General features: G+C 40.0%; 1 protein-coding gene across 1 annotated transcript; it reads left to right on the plus strand.

The window, feature by feature from the left end:
- The first annotated feature begins 756 nt into the window (after positions 1 to 756).
- Positions 757 to 15,018, plus strand: HSPA14 (heat shock protein family A (Hsp70) member 14). The gene is made up of 14 exons (XM_054399751.1): positions 757 to 813; positions 1,000 to 1,080; positions 1,177 to 1,259; positions 2,902 to 2,950; positions 3,746 to 3,839; positions 3,971 to 4,061; positions 5,202 to 5,306; positions 6,027 to 6,188; positions 7,157 to 7,312; positions 9,080 to 9,182; positions 11,435 to 11,647; positions 12,030 to 12,203; positions 13,113 to 13,183; positions 14,740 to 15,018. Exons 1-14 carry the CDS (start codon positions 757 to 759, stop codon positions 14,816 to 14,818), a joined length of 1,518 nt encoding a protein of 505 aa, XP_054255726.1. The 3' UTR covers positions 14,819 to 15,018.
- The last annotated feature ends 788 nt before the right edge of the window (positions 15,019 to 15,806 follow it).

Raw genomic sequence — 15,806 nt, forward strand, 5'->3', positions numbered from 1 at the left:
GCACATGAAGCTGCATGTATGAGGTGACCTGCTCCCCATTAAGGTACACAGAGAAATTTGCTGTGCCTACAACAGGACCATACGAAATCTGAGGAGCCTGCTGAAGGCTCTGGCCCAGATGATGTGAATTCTGTGTGAACAATGTTCATTTCCCATCAAACTGATTAGATTTTTTTTCTGGCAGTCAATGCCAGGATTTATTCCTCCAATGGAAGGGTAACGTGACTAGACACAGAGCTTTGATTTGAGACATCGGATATACCTGGTTAGGTTATGTACAATCAGCACTTCTGCTTGGCTGCTTCGCTAATAACTACAATGCTTGGATAAAAAAAAATCTTTAGGCAGTCTCTCAAGTGCTTCATTGCCTGTAACTAAACGCCGCGATATGCCACTGACATAAACCACAGGCACGAAGCAGCTCCGTTGGCCTTTCCCCACTTTAATCCCGACTTCCCGCGCCCCAGGCCGCGCAGCACTCTGCCACATCCGCTCCTAGCAGCGCCTGCCGGCCCAACCACCGCGCTTCTCCCGGACTCCGCCCTACTGCCATGCGTGGTGACGCAACCCATCAGTATCTTTCTCATTGGTTGCTTGGCCTATGACAGCACTTTAAAGTGCGCCTCTCTGTGATTGGTTTGCGAAGGGAGCGCGGTGCGGGCTTTGATTGGCAGCCGGGGAGAAGAGGCGAGCGGGATTGGTTGTTGAATAGTGGACGCGTGGTGCATCGTGGGGTGGTGTGTGCGCGTGGGTTTCATGGCGGCCATCGGTGTCCACCTGGGTGCTACCTGTGCCTGTGCTGCTGTCTATAAGGTGAAGGGCTGTCTCCCGGGCTGTTACCTGAGTGAGCTGGGACGGAGGCGTTGTGGACTCTCGGGAGTCCCTGCCGTGAGGGTGGCTGCGATCACCTCTGTTCCTTCAGGGCGCTGCGGGGTCAGGGAGCGAGTATAAGCCGTGACGGAATGTGGCTGGGCTCACGGGTGGTGCCTCTGTCTATAGGATGGCCGCGCCGACGTGGTCGCCAATGACGCCGGGGATAGGGTCACACCAGCGGTCGTTGCTTTCTCGGAAAGCGAGGAGGTGAGGCTTCCTTTCTAACGTGGGGGTTTGGAGGGGCGGGGAGTCTTTGCCTGATGTTCGCTTACTTTTTTTTCCCTTAATGTATTTTTCCTTCAGGTTGTTGGCTTAGCTGCAAAACAAAGTAGAATAAGAAACGTTTCAAACACTGTAGTGAAAGTAAAGCAGATCCTTGGGCGAAGGTAAGAGAACTGGTGTGAAAGGGAAGGTGAGAAGTTTAGTTCACTCCATTAAAGCTGCTCAGTGAAACGTAGTTTTAGCACTGATGTTTTAATGTAGTGTGGTAATAGTAAAGCTAACTTGCCATTGACAAGGATATGCCTTAGAAGTTCACTACGTTATGAATTACATGTTACCATAGAATGACTCAGGTTGGAAGAGATCTTGAAGAGCATCTACTCCAACCTCACTGCCATAGACAGGGACACCTTTCAACTAGACTCAACTGCTCAAGGCCTCGTCCAGCCTGGCCTTGAACAACCCCAGGGAGGAGGCATCTGCTGCCTTCCTGGACAACCTGTTCCAGAGTCTCACCACCCTCATATTGAAGAACATCTTACGAAGATCCACTCTAAACCTACTCTCCCTCAGCTTAAAATTGTTCCCTCTTGTCCTATTGCTAGAGGCACTTATGAAAAGTCCATCTCCAGTCTTCCTGCAGTTTCCCTTCTGGTATTGCAAGGCAGCTGTGAGGCCTCTTCTGCATTTCATTCCATTAGTAAAGAGATACGTAATATTTTGTGGCTAAATTAGTTTGCAGAAATGAAGTTGTGAAGCTTAGTAACAAGTTGCATGTATGTACACTAAAGTTCCTTATCTAACACATCTTGTTATCCAGATGTTTTACTGTGGCTAAAATCCACAGTTTTAATTGCGTAGAACTTTGTATTGCTTTTATTGCAATTATGAAACACATTGATGTAATAGGGGATAATGTGATTTAGAGCAGCCCTGTGGAGAAGGAATTGATCATAATAGTGGATAAAAAGCTGTACATGAGCCAACAACGTGCACTTGCAGCACGGAAATCCAGTCACATCCTGGGCTGCATGAAAAGTTGTGTGGCCAGCAGATCAAGGCAGTTGATTCTGGTACTCTGCTCTTGTGAGACCTCACCAGGAGTATTCTGTCCAGCTTTGGAGCCCTTAGTGCAAGACGGATGACAACCTGTTGGAGCAGGTCCAAAGGAGAGACACAAAAATAATCAGAGGGCTGGAACACCTGTCCTATGAAGGCACACTGAAGGAGTTGGGGTTGTTCAGCATGCACAAGAGAAAACTCCAGGGAGACCTTATTGTCACCTTTCAGTACTTAAAGGTGGTTTGTAAGAAAGATGACAGTCTTTACAGTGAGGGTGGTGAGACACTGGAACAGGTTGTCCAGGGAGGTTGTGGATGTCCCCTCTCTGGAGCTCTTCAAGGTTGGATGAGGCCTTGAGTAAACTGATCTAGTGGAGGGTGTCCCTGCCCATGGCAGGGGGGTTGGAACTAGATGATCTTCCAGGTCCCTTTCAACCTGAACCATTTTATGAATCTTTTTAACAGGACCTGTTCTGAGAGGACAAACTGTGATGGTTTTAAAGTAAAAGAGGGGAAATTTAGACTGATACAAGGAAGAATTTTTTTACATTGAGGGTGGTAAGACACTGGCTCAGGTTGCCCAGGTAGATGCTCAATCCCTGGAAACATTTGTACAGCAGTAACAGGAATTGTTGAAGTATAGCTTCATATGCAGTAGAAGTTATGAGGAATAACAGCAAGATAAATTTGTGCAATTAGCCTTGAGTATATGATTTGTTTTGTTATTTTGAATTTGTCTGGACAGCTCTGGTGACCCACAGGCAGAGAAATATATTGCAGAAAGCAAATGTTCAGTAAGTATGATCTAGTTGTGTTTTTTTTGTTGTTGTTGTGCTTCTCATAATAACTTGTATCGTTTTATTCCTTTTTTTCTTGGTGTTGTTTGTGCCACACCATGCATGTGTTCTGTAGTGATCAGCTCTCATTATGAGGTCCATTTGCTGTTTCATGGAGTATTTCTCTTGCTATAGAGAACTTTAACCATGTTCTGAAATCTGCCACCATAATATAGTCCAACAGAAAGGTGATATATATCTCAAAAGGGATGATTCATTATATATTTGGGCAATAGCACTGTGGTGTTTCTAAGTCCTGAGAGATCCTCAGGTTACAGCACAAAAATGCTTATCCACTTGGTTAAATCTCAGTATTGAATTTGGATAATACTGTTACTGGAAAACATTTTGCAAAAGGATTAAAAATACCCTGGAAATACAGCTGCAAATTTCTGTTTTTTGACTGTTGGTATTGACATGCTTGTATAATTAGTTCTTATTTTTTTAATGGCATATAAACAAATAAGTACTTTTGTTGTAAAGTTTCTTTTGTACTAAGGAAAGCTTCATAGAAAAAGTAAGTCTGGAGTCATTAAGTCTGTATGAATGGCACTCTACTGTCTCTGGGATCATAGAGGCTTTTTTTTGTAATCTTTGATAAGGTTCTTAGAAGCATTTATTTTCTTGTAGTAGAGTACAAACTCAAAAGTATTCACACAGTCCAGTGCTTATTACTTTGAAAAGGAACTAATTAAACATTACCTTTTCTTAATTATTTGCTGTCTAACAAAGGTGTGTTGATTTTGCTTGCAGGTAATTGAGAAGAATGGAAAACTTCAGTATGAAATAGATAATAAACTTATCAGCCCAGAAGATGTGGCAAAGCTAATTTTCAGTAAAATGAAAGGTATCTAATGTGTAAAATCATTAAATAGTTGTGGGGTTTTTTTTTAAATCTCTCCTTGAACTTTTTGAATGTGTTATATTGAATTTATTTAATTTTTTTAATCAACGTGTTCTACCTATGTTTATAAACAGAAACTGCTCAGTCTGCAGTGGGTTCGGATGTAAATGATGTTGTTATCACTGTACCATTTGATTTTGGAGAGGATCAGAAAAATGCCCTTGGGTAAGAGGATTAAGATCTTTCTGGGGTTTTTTAACTTGCCTAAAGCAGATTGGCTGGCAGCTTAGCAATGGGAATTCTCCTGCTGGATTGCAGTTTACAGCCGTCAGTCCAGATACTTGGATGTTGTTTCAATTGGGAAAATAGGAGAGCGGGAGATTAACTCTTGACTTCAGCAGCTTTTCATGGAATTCACTGCTGCAACCACAATGAAATTGAGTCAATTAAAAAGAAAGGGAATTTTGGTATCATCAAAGATAATGTCATTTCAGATGTGGATCTTCGGTGTCCCCTTTGAAATGCAAATAGTTTCTCATCCCTATTTCATAATTTCCCATCCTTTCATACAACAGCACTGACTGAACCAAATGGTGTTACTTTATTGAGGACTGTTTTATCAGAGAGCGAATCAGAATACACCACAGTACTCTACTTGGAAGTTCTGTTTGGAAAAAGTTATTGTGTATAAATTCTTTCATATGAAAAGGAGTACATTTAAAGCCATAATTGGCAGCATCTGTTTCTACTTTCTGATATGTAGAAGCTCTTACGTTTAACTGTCATGAAATACTTAAAAGCACATTTAAGGTTGTTCATAAAACGTTAGCAAGCTGCATATTTGCAGTGTGTATAATAAACCATGCTTTGCTTAGGTGCACAAGTTTCAAAATAACTTGGAGGAATCAACTTGCAGTGCAGTCACAGGGTTACTGAAGTTTCAAGAAGGCATGTAAAGAAAAAGCAGTGAGGTGCAGTAACTTGATTTATAACTTAAATCAGTTTTCCTAGCATGATATCACTTAGACTGATACATAAATAACTTCTAACGCTGCATTGGAAGATAGGTTGCCAAGTTTGAGAGTGGAGTTTTTCGTCTTGTAGGGGTTTTGGCTAGTTTTTATGGTACACAGAGTGATCTGTCAGTGTTTTCTTTGACAGTGAGCACACAGCAGTTAAAACTACCTAAAGAATACAGTAGCAACTGAACTTATGATACCTTCCTTTTCCAGTCACTTTGCTTTGCTGATACCATGCTGTAACCAAGTTCTGAGTTGGTGACATATGTAGTTCAGATGAAATCTTAATAGCATGTGTAACTATGGTGAAGTCTTTAAAATTAAATGCTGTTCTGCCTTATCATAGGGAAGCAGCTGCAGCTGCTGGATTTAATGTTATGAGATTAGTTCATGAACCGTCTGCTGCTCTCCTGGCTTATGGAATTGGCCAAGATTCACCCACTGGGAAAAGGTAAAATCCTAGTATTTTACTTTTCAAATGGAAACTGCTGTACTTAAATCCTGAGAAATGTTAAACGATGAAATACTATGTTGTTTTAGCAGTTAATACAAAATTAATGACTTGAGGCTTGTGTTTCTTTTTTACTCTTATTTAGAATTCATAAATCCTTAGTGTTTAAAATCCCTTTGTTCTGGTGTTGTATTATTTTTTTAATGGTTTTAAAAGATATGTTTCCAGAACCTGTCTCGCTCTTTAATGAGCAGAGTGTCATGAAGAAAACTGCATAGTTGTTTTTCAATTGAGATATGGGGTCACTTTACCCATTAGAAGAACTATGGTAGAAGAACTGAAGCAGATCCTGAGTGCAGTAGGTGCATTGGATTTCCTTGTATGAATATCCAAATAATTCACAAGATGTTCAGGATAGCAGACTGCTCTCAGTGCAGTCAGATGTGGTTTGTTTTGGTTTGTTTTTTTTTCCCCTTCTTGGCATTTTTCACCCTTCTTATCTATTTCTTGCTTATGATATTGACTGTAAAACTCAGTTCTCAATTGTGTTGTACAAAAAAGATTGGTTACTCTCACTACATAAAACAGACTAGCTTTGTCCTTTAGGGAAATGTTATCAAGTAATCAGAAGTCCTCAGATGCTTTAAATACAAACACTTCAAATCAAATTCTCTTGGCAAAACTCATCAAAACATTTTTATTTCTTTTTAACCATGGCAGCAACGTGTTGGTTTATAAACTTGGAGGAACATCACTGTCCATCACAATCATAGAAGTAAACAGTGGAATGTATCGTGTGCTTGCTACAAACACAGATGATAGCATTGGTGGAGTTTGCTTCACAGAAGCTCTAGCACAACACTTAGCTTCTGAATTTCAGAGGTAGGTTTGGAATTCCAAGCATTTTGCTGTTAGGACAGGAACTTCAAATAATTGATACTAGTTTGCTAGCTCTAGCAGACTGTCTGCATGTGGTATGACTGGAAGTTACTAAAGGAACAGTCAGCTGTTGGGAGCCAAGGAGCAAGGCTGAGAAGCTGATGGTTTTGTACTGCTGCCACACAAGCTCAGCCATGAACTGTTCTGAGTGATGTATGTGCTTACAGGCTGCTTACATTGGAATGTGCTGCCCAGGGAGGTGGTGGAGTCACCATCCCTGGAGGTGTTCAAGAGGGGATTGGACGTGGCACTTGGTGCCATGGTTTAGATAGTCGTGAAGTTTAGGGTGACAGGTTGGACTCGATGATCTTTGAGGTCTCTTCCAGCCTTCTTGATTCTATGATCATTTCAGTCACAAGCTATTGGGACAGTTTGTTTTTCTTGTTGGCATGAAGGGTATGAGCTTGAAGTCTGTGTGGCAAATCACCCTGTGATCAAGAAAAATTAAGAAGTGTGTTACCGTTAAGTTAGCTCTAGTGATGTTGAAATGGTTATTTGTGTAGACTATTTTGTTAATGTGTCTGATTCTTTATGTTCTATTTCCTACTCTCTAGTTAAAATTGGTTAACTTGTTGGCCTTTCTTAGTGTATTCTTTGCAGTCACAGGATTTGTTCAGCTGGATAATTGTTGAGGAAAAACTTAAATCTGTATGATAAACACTAAACCCTGAACTCAGGTGATCTCCGTGCACTGCATTTTAGTTGAAATTGAAATAGACAGACACTTAAAGTTCTTTGTGGTCTTTCAGTTGTGGCATTGTAAATAATGCTAAAATGTCTACAGAAAAAAACAACAAACTTCATTGCTTTGATCTGTTTTTTCCTTTCAGAAACTTAGCAGTAGCACTCAAATGCCTGATGTTCTAAACTAATACTTTTTCTATTTGTTTTGTTTTGTTTTTTAAATATAGGTCTTGTAAACATGATATCAGAGGAAATCCCAGAGCCATGATGAAGTTAATGAACAGTGCTGATATTGCAAAGCATTCTTTATCAACCCTTGGAAGTGCAAACTGCTTTGTAGATTCATTGTACGATGGATTAGATTTTGATTGTAATGTGTCCAGGTAAAGCAAATCTTGAAGCTACTGCTTTTATATAAAATCATCATAGAATGCACTGGGTTGTAAGGGACCTCTAGAGGTCATCCAGTCCAGCCCCCCTGCAGTAATTAGGGATGTCCCCACCTAGATCAGGTTGCTCAGAACCCTATCAAGCCTGACCTTGAGTAGCTCCAGAAATGGGGCCTCCACTGCCTATGGGCAACCTGTTCCAGTGTTCTTACCACCCTCATAGTAAAGAACGTATTCTTAATGACCAATCTGAATCTTCCCTTCTGGAGTTTAAAACCATTGCCCCTTGTCCTGGTGCTACATGCCTTTGTAAATAGTCCTTCCCCAGCTTTCTTGTACTGGAAGAGTGCTGTAAGGTCTCTCTGGAGCCTTCTCTTCTCCAGACTCAGCCTGTATTTGTGGAAGAGGTGCTCCAGCCCTCTGATCGTTTTTGTGGCCCTCCTCTGGACCATCTCCATCAGGTTCATGTCCTTCTTGTGTGGAGGGGCCCTAAAGCTGGGCATAGTTCTCCAGGTGAGGCCTCACCAGAGCAGAGGAGCAGAATCCTCCCTTTCAGTCTGCTGGCCACACTTCTTGTGGTGCAGCCCAGGATGTGATTTGCTTTCTGGGCTGCAAGTATGCATTGTTGGCTCATTATGTTTGAAATCCTTTTAGGTGGTATTTCGTAGTCTCAATAAACTTTTTGGTTTTAGTTCTTTTAATTTTAGAAACAGAAATTAAGACAGAAGACAAACTTGCTTTTGGCTTTGTTTCATACTGATTGGTTCTGTTTCCATTAGGTCTGCAGTAGTTGGAGTAGTAACAGCAACAATGTTGCCTTAATAGTTAGAAAACCAAGGAGATCCTGTCTTTGGAGTCTGTTGATTAAATAGATTCTGTAATTACTGAAGGCAGTCTGCCCCCCGTTACTGTGTTCATTGCTGAATTTTCCTTAAAGAAAATAAGGCTTTTGGACTTTTTTGTTTAAATGAGTTCCAGCATTGTAGGAGTCATGGAAGTCTTGATGTTGCCTTTTTCTGACAACTGGAGTAGAAAGAGGCTTTTTCTCTTGTTCATAATGCTGTGTCCTGCTCTTCTGTCTTGGGATGATTTCTGACTGAGATGTTTACTGATTGCTCTTCCAGTCAGTAGCAGCTTTAGTGAAATTAAATAGACTTTGCAGTTTTAGAAATCTGCATCTGCTGCTGTAGCGTTGGATCTGATAAAATAAGACACAGTCTGTTTGCAAGTGTGAGAAGCAAAACTTGTTCTGGCTTAGCTGACTTGCTGTATTTGTACAGGGTAAAACTTCCTCTTCAGGCTTGAAAGAGCCTGAAGCAAGCACAAGTTTGCTTTTTCCATTTCCTTAATGTACTCCCTGTGTGCAAGTCAGGACAAGGGCCATCTGACTGCCTCTCTCTCCATTTTAAAGATGATGAAGCAATTCGGGATATTTGCTGCCTTTTTTTTTTTTTCTACATATGAGTCAAGACAACAATGCTGTTTTTTCTCCAGAGCACACTGAAGAAGAATGAATGTGCATCCATGTAGGCGTTAATGATGGAATCAGTAGCACAGATATTTTCACAACAACAAATCACTTCTTCAAGATGTATCACTGGGAAATATTTTTATTCTTGTTTTTTTTTAAGTTGCCTTAGTGACAGGTATAGCTAGAGAGCCTAGGTATATTCCAAAAAGGACTGCATTTTCAGCTGTTTGTCTTTCATGGATGAAACAATACTGAATTTTATTTTTACTTTTATTTCTTTTTCCTTCTAGGGCCAGGTTTGAGCTCATCTGTTCTTCCCTTTTTAGTAAATGCATAGAAGCAATTAAAAAGCTCTTGCAGCAAGTTGGATTTACAGCAGATGATATTAATAAGGTAACAATGGAAATCACTTGTCTGTAGTATGTTTTATAACTCCCCAGGAAGAATATTTATGGGGCTTGTTATCCTTGCAGACTGAGATTGGTTCATGATGTGTTTAAACAATTTTGGCTTAGAACCAGAAAAATACCTAGGCTGAGGAACTTTAAAAGTCTTGTCTTTGATTTTAGCTAAGTGAAAGAGTCACAATCAACTCTGTTTTTACTGCTGTTTGAGTAAATAGCAGAGCATTTGTCTGCATTTGGTGTATTTGTAACTTTTGGTGGAGCCAAGGAGTACCTTCTTTAAATTTAGCATATAGACTTTTTCTGCTTTCACTGAGCTTTGGATGGGGTTTGCTGGCACTTGTGAAGAAAACTTGAGTCTTATCTTGAGGTTTATGAGTTCAGCAGATCACTTGGTGTCCCCTTGATACCCATTTTCCTCCTTCTTAGTTTAAACTTAGGAACACAAATCATAGGGTGTTTTAATACAAAAGATCGTGAGTAAAGTAGCAAATACTACTAATTTATTCAAATTTATTTTTGTCTTTGATAGAAGAGAGTAACTTCATCCCAACCCCTCTGCACCTGTGTATTGCAAATAGTACTGCATTCATTGCTCGTGGAATTGGCACATAAATTCTGCAGCAGAAGTTAGCTGGCATTTTTAATGATACTTGATGTTACTTCAGACAGTTAATGTTTGCTGTGCACATCTGAGTTTCAGTGGTAGAATAATCAGATACCATGGGGCATTGTCAGAGAACAATGTCTTTTGGTTCTGGGTGGCAGTGTGTTTCAGGTGGCCCACTGTGCTGTTTGCTTTGGGGTGGGGGAGACATTTTAACTATATAAATAAATGAACCTACTTTACAACTCTTAAGTTATGCTTTACATAAAGAAAAGCGGAAGTTAGCTTTATTTCCAGATCCAGTTGATCTCAACAAAGTTACTCTAATAAGGCTTTAAGGGGTTTTCTTGCACAAGATCAGTAAGTGACAGCTGGTTGTCAGTGACATCCCTCAGGATTTCATAGAATGGCACAGGTTGGAAGGGACCTTAGAGATCATCTACTCTAACCTCCCTGCCATGGGCAGGGACACCTCTCAGCTAGGCTTAGCTGCTCAAGGCCTCATCCAACCTGGCCTTGAACAGCCCCAGGGAGGAGGTGTCCACAACCTCCCTGGGCAACCTGTTCCAGAGTCTCACCACCCTTGTACTCAAGATCCATTCTGAATCCACTCTCCCTCTGCTTAAAACCTGTATGCCTTGTCTTGTTGCTAGATACCCTTAAGAAAAGTCCTTCCCCAGCCTTCTTGTAGAATCCTTTCAGGCAGCTATAAGGTGCCCCAGAGTCTGTTCTTCTCTAGGTTGGACAACACCAGCTCCTTCAGCCTATCCTCCTAGCAGAGAATACCATGGATACCATTTAATGTCTCAGTAACACATGATGGGCTAGCGCATGCTCGCAGCAAGTTTGCAGACAGTACCAAAGCAAGGGCGGCAATAAATACCACTGCAAGGGAAACTCTGCAGCAAGGGTAGCCAGTTGCATCCTGGGCTGCAATAGCAAGGGTGTAGCCAAGTGTTTGGCACTTGGATAGAGTATCCAGATACAGTTTTATCATTTTGGGGCTTCATGAGAGATGGAAGGTACTGATCTACTGGAGCCAATCTACTTGGAGAGCTACTGAGATGGTTTGGGCTGAGAGCTGGGTTTGCTTACCTGTAGAAGGCAGCTTAGGGGAGAATAGTTATGCCTACATTTCCCTAATCAAGACAAAACCTGGCATGGCTTTCTATAGGTGCATGGTGGAAGGATGACTGGTAAGCAGAAGAAGTTACAACATGGGCAAATTTTAGACACCAAGAAAAGAATTTGTTTGATTTCCTCCACACTACACTGAAACAAGGGCCCACAGTTTGTGGAATCTGTATAAACAGAGATAAGGTCCTGAGCAGCCTGTTGAAACTGGACCTGTTTTGGACTGATTTCCACCCTGGTGTTACTTCATGATGAATCCCTCAATTTTTTTAAATAAAAAATTAAAATCTAGCTGATGTTTACACTTCAGAACACCATTTGAAACTTGCAAGCTATTTAATTTCAAATACAAAAGTAACAAGTGAAGCAAAGATGTCATCATCTTTTAACAATTGCAGATGATAAAACATTCTAGAGGAGTCTGCATTTCTGTCTTGCAGGTTGTGACCCATCTGTTTTGTCTGTTAAGAGATCTGAAATCATTAATGCATGTTTTCTAGGTAGTTCTGTGTGGTGGGTCTGCTCGGATCCCAAAGCTGCAGCAGCTGATCAAAGAAATTTTCCCAGCTGTGGAATTACTGAATTCAATTCCTCCAGATGAGGTTATTCCCATTGGTGCAGCCACAGAGGCAGGAATTCTGCTAGGGAAAGAGAATCCTTTATTAGAAGAAGAGGCACTTATTGAGTGTTCTGCCAAAGATATTCTTCTTAAGGTAAGGCTGCCATTACTGCTCTTGTTGCAATAAATATTCAGTACTGCTTTTGCATGATGGATGTTTTATTGTTTTATCATTAGTTCTGCAGTTAGCTATAGGTCAGCAGTAAGTGGTAACTTAGATTTATCGACAAAAAAATGACACAGGAAAAACTGCCTGATTTTAAGGAGAGAGAGACTGTGTCTTTGCTGTCTTGTAATAGCTGGACTTTTTTGTGTCTTTGTAGGAATGTCTTGGTTTTATCTTCTTATTTGTTGTGACGGTAAATGTGGCAGAGAGAATGAATCTTCGGTTTCTTTTCTGGTGGATCACTGTTGTAACCCTCCCAGCTCAGTAAAGTACATAGAGAAAGGCATGAACTTTTTTTTTCTTTTTAAAGGGAGTAGACGAGTCAGGGGCTGACAAATTCACAGTGCTATTTCCATCAGGGACTCCATTACCAGCTCGAAGGCAACACACCCTGCATGCTCCTGGAAACACCTCTTCTGTATGCCTTGAACTATACGAATCATTGGGGAAAAGCCCCATGAATGAAGAAGGTAAATTTGCACAGGTGAGTATCTTTGTATTCATAGGCACTTTGAAAATTGAAAACTTTAAACTTGGAAATCAAATGGATCTAGAAAAAATAATTTAAAAAAATCAAACCAAAGCCTCTTGTTACAAAATTAGAATGGCATACATCTCTTTGAAAATGGTCTTTAAGTGTTCTTTAAATGTTATGAACTATTGAAGCACTTCAAGAAACTGAAGTTTCCCTTTTGATTTGTGAATCACTGGCACATTACTGTAGTAAGCTCACTTGGGATGAGAGATCAAAACCAGTAGCAGACACCTCCAATGTGTTAGAAATAAACCTGCTGGAGGTAATGATGTCCTTATGTACTGCTGGTTAATTTTTTTTATCTTCCTAAACTGGATAGGATCTTGGTATTAAACACCACGTTTCATTATTCACAGTGGTAAGATGTGATTAAATCCTTACCTGATACAAAGATACTACTCAGGGGTCAGGCTGTACAGAGAACACATCTTCTTAGTGATGATGTGTACCACTTGGCTTCAGTGCATCAGGGAGGGGCTGAAATGGATGGAATACTTGAGAAAATTGAGCAGTACCAAAGTGGAATATTATGGGGATAGGGGAATGATGTTGCCTAATAATTACAGAACTGATCCTAACTAAAGGAGCATGCTTAGCTTTTGCTTGGAGTTGTGGTTACTCCAGCTACCTTGGTGATAGACCTTGAAACAAACCCAAGAGCAAAAAATCTGCACTACAGGTGAATGAAATCCACTTGGGCATGCTTTGGTGTTAATAGTATGAGATGCTGAACAGAATGACTTCCACACCATGGCTGTGGTGTCATTTCCATGAAACCGCTGTGTGAGGATTAAGAGAATTGAATTGTAATGGAACATCTTTTTTTTTTTTTCTTCTTCTTTTTTTTTTTTTTAATAGATTGTACTCCAGGATTTAGATAAAAAGGAGGATGGTCTGCATGATATATTAACTGTTCTCACTATGAAAAGGTACCCAAAACACTTAACTGTTCTGCTGTTTAACTTGCTGTGTCTCACTTGGGACAAGCAGCTTTTTTTACCCTGTTACAGGATGTTTGATTTTTTTTTTTTTTTTTTTTTTCTTTTCCTTAATCTGGAGAAATTTTGGCATTTCATTGCTTGCAGGGCCCTGTCCTGGCATTCAGTAGGAGTATGGTTTCCATGTAGTACCTTCTATGCTTTCATTGTTTTGTTCATAAAGAAATACAACTGAACACAGTTATACAGATGATTTTTGACAGCTTTTGAACTGTTGAGTAGTTTAACCTTGTTTGAGAGTAGTCAGGACCTTGGAGTTCCTGTGGAAGGGGGTCAAGTAGTTCTGCTGAGCGCCCACACTTAATAAAAACTGAAATAGAATCTATCTTATTAGTTGCTAAGGAATCCATGAAGGGTTTCTCACATGCAGCATCTGTGCTGAAAATCTATGGAGAAACCTTGTTAGAGACAGGATTGCTAACTGCGAGAAAGAAGACCATAGGAAATTTGCCTTCATAAATCTGCTTTTTACAGAGTTACCTGTTTATTATGGGAAAATATGAAGTATCTTATGGCAGGGTGGAGAATGGGGATTGCATGATGTTGAATAAATTTTCTTAACTTTCTTGAGCCTTAATAGGAGTGCTTGGTCTGATTTGAAATAGTTAAAATAGTTTACAAGGATTATCAGGAGGTGGAATTCTAAGCAGTCAAGAGTATGTTTGTCCTGAAGTTCACACTGTTTTTCTAAATAATAAGAAAGCTGAAAAAACTCGAAACATTACTTGCTGTTTGAGTTCAAAATACTGTTTTCTTTTGTTAACTGTCTGGTGTTTTAATGCTTTTTGAATAGACTTCACCTGAAATACCTTGTTACTCATACAGATATTTGCACTTGACTTTCGTAAGATAGTAGAGATTATATATGCAACTGTGTAGTGCAGAAAACCTGCATTACTTTAAAGGAGTATTTAGTAACATACAGGTGAAAAAGGGAAGTTCACTAGAATACATCTATTTCTATCTAAATATTCTGTCATATGTGTAGATGAAGTAGGATTCAATACTGTCTTTAATTCTTGGATTTTGAAAATTAAGGCTTTCCTCATTGAAGGAGATCCTTGGTATTTAAAAACTACTACTTTTTAAAAGTCAGGTTGTTGTGCTTTGAGAAGATATGCTTATCTGTTGGTTGGTGTTATTCAGAGTTCTCAAGGTGAATATTCTGAACAGTATTACTTCATATTCTTTTTAGAAACATTTGCTAAATGAATCAGTTACAATATTTAAACATGTGTCTGCATCTGTTCCAAACACATAGAGATGATCCATGCTTTAATGGAGAGCAAGAAGCACATACCTAAACACTCTGAATTTCATAAATCAATGTATTCTGTATTCTGTGTTGAAGCATGTTCTTCCCTGAGTATTTTGATGCTCAGCTTTCTTCCCTCTCCATGAACACTGTTTATCTTCCCTGGAGCATGCATTAACAGATGAAGTACTGTGTTGAGATAGCCCTAAATATAACTGTTTCTTTTATCTAGGGATGGGTCCTTGCATATTACCTGCACAGATCAAGATACTGGAAAGTGTGAAATCATCACTGTTGAAGTGGCGTCATAGTCTCTTGAAAGGCAACATTTTTTTTCTATGCTGATTTTTTGTGTCTCTTGTTGGCTTTTCTGCCAAAGACTCTCTCTGAGTTTTTAATGATTCTTAGGAGACTGTTATAAACTGAATTACATTAATTTGCCACCAAGTCTGTTTGGAATGGAAAACATGGTACAAAATGCTATCAAGACTGGCCAAGGGTGGAGCATGGAATTATCACCCAATGTATAAAATACGGAGTGCAAATCCTTGTACCTGTGGTTCAGCAACAAGCGTTTTAGAGTCTAAAGATTTTTTTTCTTTTGGACTAGTTAGGCTGTGTACCCATTTACCCAGTGGATTCAACAGCATAGCAGTGAACCAGTGAGAGCTAGACTGGTAAAAATCTGCTCTGCTAACTACCAAATTGTAGTGAAATTTTCTGCTCTCAATGCTGCCTGAAATCTGATGGTTGCTCAGTGTGGTGGCTTCTTAAGCAGGTTTGGGTTTTGTTTATTTTTCTGGAGTTATCTTTAAATGGTTTTGTGGTGTGTAAGGGTTATATGTGCTTATTTATGTTACTAATAAAACATCTTTTTTTAATGTGGATCCTGACATCCTTTATTCTGTGAGGAACTGTTCTAATCTGTAAGTCATAAGACATTGTGTGGATGTAAACTGGCACATTTTTTTACATTTTGGTAGGTGAGTAGTAAGGAGGGGATAGAGCCCCCAAAGGTAGTTACCAGATTTGAGGGCCTCAGTATAAGCCCTTAAGGGGCAACAGTTCAGCACTGAGGGCCAGATGTTACCTTGTAAAATATTCCAAGTGGCACAGTAGAGTCTCAAAAATCAGACAAACCTAGAGCAAGAGATGCCTGGATTTGAAGAGACCTCTGTTCAATTACCTGTGTTATTACAGTTCTGACCAATTTTGCAACCCTCCTCTGGACCTGATCCAACATGTCCGTGTCTTTCCTGCCCTGAGTGTGCGAGAGCTCAGTTCAGTACTACAGGTGCA

Source organism: Indicator indicator, chromosome 3 (assembly GCF_027791375.1).
Source record: "Indicator indicator isolate 239-I01 chromosome 3, UM_Iind_1.1, whole genome shotgun sequence".
Taxonomy (NCBI): domain Eukaryota; kingdom Metazoa; phylum Chordata; class Aves; order Piciformes; family Indicatoridae; genus Indicator; species Indicator indicator.